The sequence below is a fragment of the Hyaena hyaena genome, unplaced genomic scaffold, assembly GCF_003009895.1.
Source record: "Hyaena hyaena isolate Hyena2069 unplaced genomic scaffold, ASM300989v1 scaffold_2785, whole genome shotgun sequence".
Classification (NCBI taxonomy): domain Eukaryota; kingdom Metazoa; phylum Chordata; class Mammalia; order Carnivora; family Hyaenidae; genus Hyaena; species Hyaena hyaena.
The window spans coordinates 87-6,959 of NW_024083434.1; the positions used below are offsets into that span (position 1 = coordinate 87).

Here is a 6,873-nt window from a genome sequence, read left to right on the forward strand (position 1 = left end):
TGAGATCACGACCTGAGCCGAAGTCGGACGCTCAACCGACTGAGCCACCCAGGCACCCCTTTTTTAAATCTTTGTTTATTTTTGAGAGAGAGAAAGAGACCGAATGTGAGCTGGGGAGGGGCAGAGAGAAGGAGATGCAGGATCTGAAGCAAGCTCCAGTCTGCGAGCTATCAGCACAGAGTCCGATGCAGGGCCTGAACTCATAAGCCATGAGATCATGACCTGAGCCGAAGTCAGACTCTTACCCAACGAAGTCACTCAGAAACCCATTACAAAGAAAATCTTGAGTAATGTTTACCAGTTTGGATTTAACAGGCCACATATTGGTCATAGTAAAATCATAAGTACCAAAAAGAAAGAAAAGATCATCAAACTACTTTCAATAGGTAGACACTACGAAAATTTGTTCAACAGCTAGGATCAAAGTGAAAATCAATTCTGAAGTTGCACCTTTCACACCACAGATCAGGAGCTGTAAATGCATTTAGAGGAAAGTGTGTGGCCTGAAATCCTTGACTATATCTATATCTATATCTATATCTATATCTATATCTATATCTATATCTATATATTTATTTATTTAAATTTATATTTATATACATAGAAGCCTGGACAAACAAAAAATAACTGCGTTAAGAATTTGAGGCAAACCATGAGAGACTCTTGAATGCTGACAAAAACTGAGGACTGATGGATGTGGGGGGGTGGGAGGGATGGGCATGGAGGAGGGCACTTGTGGGGATGAGCACTGGGTGTTATGTGGAAACTACTTTGACAATAAACTATTTAAAAAAAAAAGAATTTGTTTCAAGAGATCAGAACAAGAACAAAGAAATGAAGTAAACACATGAAAATGAAACACCAAACGAAAAATCAGCAAGTGAGAATTAATAAAAATGAAAGTTTAAATAAGTAAGATAGATATAAACTTCGGGAATGTGAATACATTCAAAAGCTAACCCTTTCAAATAATTATACGGATTAGCCCCTGGAAAATCTGATCTTAGCTTAGTCTTTTCAAATAATTAATTATATGGGTTAGCCCCTGGAAAATCTGATCAATTGGAGGAGTAAAAAAGTGTAGTAATTTAAAAGGGAGACATTCCATGAGGTAGGTAGTAATATAAGCCAACTACGGTAGACTATGAGGTAGAAGTCTAGAGCAACATACTCAAGCACTTAGGCGAAACGTGTGAGTCCCTGGGAAAAAGCAATTATGCAAATCAATGAAAAAATTCATAAGAGACCAGTGAGTAGAGAAAACATAGGAAAAGAGTGCAAGTCTCACATTTCAAACATACCAGTACCCACAGGCAGCATTGCTGGGCACACCTCCACAGAAGGTCTGGCTGAGACTGACAAAGGCAGGTATGGCAGAAGTCCCAGTCTTCCTCTGGCAACCCTATAGGTGTGAAATGGTCATGACCACGAGGGGCTTCACTGGACAGGGCAGGCTGCAAAGGACAGACCCAGAGCAGTGTGGTTGACGGAGCTGGAGAGGAAGAGGCGGTGCTGGGGGAAACGCACAGACCAGGACTGAACTGGCAGGGGCCAAGGCTGACAAAAAGAGCTGGGACCTCACGGGGTGACGAGGGGTGGACCAACATGGGCGGGGGCAGGGGCATGGCCGCCGTGACCCCTTGAATCCTCCTCATGTCCCAAAGCGGCATCATCAGGGGGGACTATCCCACACTCATCTATATCCCATCCTATTCTTCTAACACCTTTGGCCTGGGGAACACAAACAATTGCACACAAGCTGATCCACTGGCTGTGCACTAATCAGGTGCCACGTGCATATCTAAAGGCCTAGGATGGGGGACTGCGGGAAGCAAAGGCCGCTGGCACCTTCTTTGTAAAGTCATAGCTCCCCTGACAGAAGAGGGCCCACCGAGCCCTGAGGGGGCATCACTTCACAGCCACCCTGCACGTGCACTGCAGCCTCCTGCTAAGCACAGTTGCACTGTCACCCACCACCATCAGAGGTTTGAAATCGGGTTTGTGGCCAGAGAGACAGGTTAGGGGGCCGTCAGGTGATATTCAAATCCTTTGTTCTTCCGAAGTTTCTTAACAAAACTCTAGACGGTGGGGGATGAAGGCAGGGCAGACTCCTGGCCCTGCCAAGTTTCAGGGAAGAAAGAGAGAGAGGGACGGAGGGATGGATGGCCACAGAGGGCAAATGCGAAGACTCCTTCCCATCCAGGGGTAAACAGAGACAGGAGACCAAATGGTGAACAGAGAAGCACAGAGAAACTTTGTAAGATGACCCAAGAGAAAATTGGTTATAGGAACTAGTGTGTGAAGAATTCATTGAGTGTCCCCCTTACACAGGGTGTTGGGAACAGGCTCTCGGTCAGGCAGCTTTCAGCTTTCTACTTTGGAGCGCAGGTCAGCGGTGAGTGGGTCATGCTGGGTTGTCTGGTGAAGCATCAGAGCCAGAAGCCCGGCCCGGTTCGTCATGGCTGTGCGCACCTTATGCTCCTGCTCAAGTAGTTCCTCCAGCTTGCTCAACTGTGGGAGGTAAACATGAGAGGGGGGGTTCAGGATGCTATCTCATCCTTCAGCCCCAGTCTCCATTGTAGCCTACCGTGCGAACGCGCTCTAGGTCCACCTCAGCACGCCTCAGCTTCTCCCAGCAGTAGTGGAGGTTGCACACGCTTTTAGGGAGGCGACAGAAATTACCAGTGACCTCAAAGACATTGTGCACTAGTGGGCACCCACACACCTCATCGTCTGATACCTGGGAGGAAGAATAAAGGATGATGAGGTACAGAGCAGTGATCAGGCAGGCATTATGAGGAGAATGGGGAATGGAGGGCAGTCTGGCAGGAAGGGGAAGAATGGGGAGTAACTCAGCAGGGGGGTGGAGAGAGGCATTCAGGGATCGGGTAAAGAAGAGGAGACAAAAGGGGAATTTCCCTGCATAGAGGATGAAGGAAGAAGTCAAAGAAGCAGGAATGGAGGAATAGAGGTGATCAGGCAGGAAAGATGGAAGAACAGAAAGAGATCAAACCACAGTAATAAGAAGGATGGAGGGAGGGTCTGACAAAGAGAAGCAGACGAAAGAGGGTTGCTAAAGCACGGAAAAGAAGAGGTGAGGAATTGGACAGGGAGGGTGGAAGTCCTAGGGGTTGGCGAGACAGGGAGGAAGAAACGATTTAGGAGATGCCAAGCAGGGAGAAGATGACTGGAGGCAGTGGGGCACGAAGACGAAGAATGGAGGGAAGTCAGAAAGGAAAGAAGACAGGTAGGTCATACAGCGAGGAAGAGAGGAAGGTGGGGCAGCCCAGCAAGGGGCGGGAAAGGAATGTATGACGGTCCAGCGAGGAAAAGAGAAGAATGGGAATGGTTATACAGTGAGGAGCAAAGGAAAGGGAGATGGTCGGGCAGAGAGGAGGGAGAGAGAAACGTAGGGGGGAGGACAGGCAGAGAAAGAAGTAAGAATTAAAGGTAATCAGGCTGCAAGGAGCGGGACATGTGGGGTGGTCAGAAAGGGAGAAGGGCGCACATGGCAGTTGGTCAGGAGGTATGAAGGCAGTCAGGCAGAAGGAAGAAAGGAGGAGGAGGCAATCAAGCGAAAAGGAAGAGAGGACTACGGCGGGGGGGGGAGGGAATGAAAGATGATGAGGTAGGGAAAGAAGAGTCACCTTGGGATCTCTTGAGTGCTCAGGACACAGCACCTGAAGCCGCTTACAGTACCTCTTACTCTTTGGGTCGTAAACATCACAGAAGAGCCTGGTGGCCCTGGGGGGAGGTTGAAAGTGAAGTGCCAAGGGTCAGAAGAAGGGAGGTCCCACCGGAGCCCTGCGCATACTTTGTCCCTAACGCCACCCATACCCTGCCCCTAACCTATCCACCTCCGCCTCTGAACCCACCTTCTGATCCTTCCCACTCTACTCCTGACCCTGTCCATATCATGCCTTTGACCTCAACTAGCACCCACACTCACCCTTCAATGCAAGTGGGATACAAGGACCCAAAGGACCACTTTCTCTCATACTGGAAAGAAAGAGGACAAATGGGAGGAACTGTGAACCCACACAGGATGCCCTCCCGTGACAAAGCCCCAAACCACACGTTTGTCCCTGTGGCTCCTCTGCTCCTGTCTGCCCAGCCAATGTCCTCCCTTACCATTACCATTGGCTGATGTTCCAATCTTGGCCCTCATACTAAGGATGGAAGGGAAGCACAAATGGATGGAGCCATGGATGCGTGTTGCCTTTCTACCACAAACACCCACGCGCCAAACATCCCCTCCTCCCCATGGATCCCACCCAGCCAAAACCACCTTTGCCCCATCATCCCCCATCCAGTTCCCTAACCTTGACAAAACAGTGTTCCATATGGCGCAGGGCGACATGCAAGCTAATTGACTGCCCACAGGAGACACAGAACGTCTGCATGTGTGCGTTGTTCCTGTTACTTCTCTTGGTCTGCACAGGACAGTGGAAGGACCAGTGAGGCAGTGAAGAGTGGGCAAGACAGCAACTACCTTTCTGCTCCATCCCACCCATTCCCACACACCTCCTCATCCTCGCACACAGGCTGCTGCTTGCCACGCAGGATTATGGCCTCAAGTTCCTGGAAATGGCACTCCATGTCCTTCAGGCGGGTGTGAGCGTCCTGCTGTTCACGATGGATGCGCTCAAGCATTTTCTTGCCATGCTCCTCAGCAATGCAGGGGCTCTTCTGCCACTGCTGGACGCGCTGGGGCAGAATATGACAGATGCGCCTAGAAAGGGAGACAACAAGTATGGAATGGGTAGGTAGGGACATTAAGAGAAGAAATGAGTGAGTGACCGAATGGTGATGAATAGCTGATGGAATGGTGGATGGATAGGTGGGTAAGTGACTACAAGGGGGATGAGTGGGTGGGTGGATGGAATGGGGATGGGTGGTTCAGTGGGCAGGTGACCGTAAGAGCGAATGGACGAGTGGCTGGGTGGATGAATGGTGAGAGGATACACAGGTAGAGAGACAGACTTATGGATGGCATCTATTACGCCTTACTCCACACCCTGTTGCTTAACTTCACTCACTCAGCGGCCAGCTTCATGCCACAGTCATCTGAGCAGTACTTGGAGCCTGGCCGGGTGGGATACACACAGCCAGGTCCCAGGCACTGCTGCACCGAGGGCGGATCCTCGGCAGCGGTCTTCTCCAGGTGTTTATGCTTTGCCATGGCCTTTCGCTGCTGCTTCTTCTCTTTCTGTGGAACAAGAGTGGTCAAGGCAGGGACGGGAGAGTTGATGTCAGCTTCCTAACCTTGCAACCCAGCCCCGTGTTCCACCCGACCCCTGTCTTCATGTCCCCCATTCCACCATTTCTGTCACCTTGCATTCCACCTTTTCATCCAACTTCTTTTTCTTCACATTCACTGCTGCTTTCTGCAATGCAGGATCCGGCAACTGGGTCTCCTCAGGGTCACTCATCCAGGACTGTAGGCCAGGAAAATGACTGCAGGTCTTCCGAATTTGTGTCTTAGATCATGCTGAGACACTGCCTCACTTCATCCTCCAAATTGATGACCCTCTCTGTCTTCACTGTCCCCTTCTTTCAAACCAGAGGCCCTGTCATACACTCATCAGGCTTTGTCAAAAGTCCCCTCTGCAAATGTCCTGGCATAAGGTTCAGCCCTGAGGAAGGTCCTTTTCAGACCACAGCTGGAGTGGAGTGAGAGCCCTCCTTTACTGCTAATGGCACTGCCAGCATCTGGTACTTTTGGGACAGCCTGGACTTCTGCGGTCCAAAGTAGGCAGCTCTGATTTAATGGACAGTGGGCAGTGTGACCACGGCAAGGTATCTGCGGATATTACAGGCAAGAGCTGAAGGGCAAACCCTTGCACTAGCTCCACTCCCCTATCTGCCCGGTGTCCTGAACTCACCAGAGCCTGGGAATTACAAGTAGGGCTCCTGTGCTGCTGGGAGGAGGACTCTGGGTCGGCCCTGAGTGGGAACAGACTTACCCTGTGCCAACACTCCTGGTCCCACCTTCTGGCCAACATGGCCAGGTCTCACTGCACCTGCCGGGGACTGAATGGCACCACCTGGCCCTGCTTGCCCACTTTATCCAGACACACCTGGCCGGTCCTTGCTGCCCCCACTTTGCCCACCAGAATGCATAAAGCCCTGTCTATCTGCTCAAAAAGCCTCGACCACACTCCCTCACACTTGGTCAACTCAGCCTGCCCTGCCCCATCCTTCAGAACATACTTGCTACCCTGCTTGCCCTGTACCATGGACCCACACGACATCTCTGCTTAGCCCACCCAAACATTCGTGACCCACCCGTCGGACATGCTCCACCCACCCGCTGCCCCACCCAGTCTCTACAGGCCCCGCCCACCAGACTGCCCTCTTGGACACACCTTACACTCCCAGTCCTGTGAGCCCCATGCACTGCACCAAGGCAAACCTAGCCTTGCCCCATATAATCATCCAAGGCCCTTCCCTCTTCCCAGACTCTCTCAGCCTCATATGCTCCTCTCACTTCCTGTACCTATCCAGTTCTGCCTTGCCTTCCATGTCCTAGGCCATGCCAAGCCCTATCTATCCCCACTCCCTAGTGCACATGCCAGATCATGACCTGTCTGCCTTGACTCACTCACCTAAAATAATTTCATGATTTTTATTCTGAGAGTAGTCTTATGGGAACCTAGTAGCACCAAGTAAAATATGTAAATATACAAAAAATGTATATATATATACAAAATAGATGTAGATCTGTGCACACTCATACATTTATATATACATATATATATATGCATACACACACACAAAAATCACTCCCAGTGATTAAAAGAGCAGGCACACACACGGAAAGAATATACCCTTTTGAAGAAGACAATTATCAGCTGGAGAACTCATACTATT

At 50.2% G+C, this 6,873-nt stretch overlaps 1 protein-coding gene across 2 annotated transcripts; it reads right to left on the bottom strand.

Moving 5' to 3' along the window:
• Positions 1-995: 995 nt before the first annotated feature.
• LOC120227685 (CXXC-type zinc finger protein 1-like) lies at positions 996-5,502 on the bottom strand. Of its 2 annotated transcripts, none has more exons than XM_039225746.1 (9): positions 5,334-5,502; positions 5,040-5,209; positions 4,525-4,732; positions 4,323-4,433; positions 3,950-3,999; positions 3,648-3,744; positions 2,612-2,740; positions 2,328-2,511; positions 996-1,402 (listed from the first exon to the last, which is right to left on the bottom strand). In XM_039225746.1, the coding sequence occupies exons 1-8, from the start codon at positions 5,430-5,432 to the stop codon at positions 2,365-2,367; spliced, it is 1,011 nt and encodes a 336-aa protein (XP_039081677.1). In that variant the 5' UTR covers positions 5,433-5,502; the 3' UTR covers positions 996-1,402; positions 2,328-2,364. The 2 variants fall into 2 exon arrangements, with proteins under 2 accessions (XP_039081677.1, XP_039081675.1); XM_039225744.1 differs by having other exon boundaries at positions 2,588-2,740.
• Between the last annotated feature and the right edge of the window lie 1,371 nt (positions 5,503-6,873).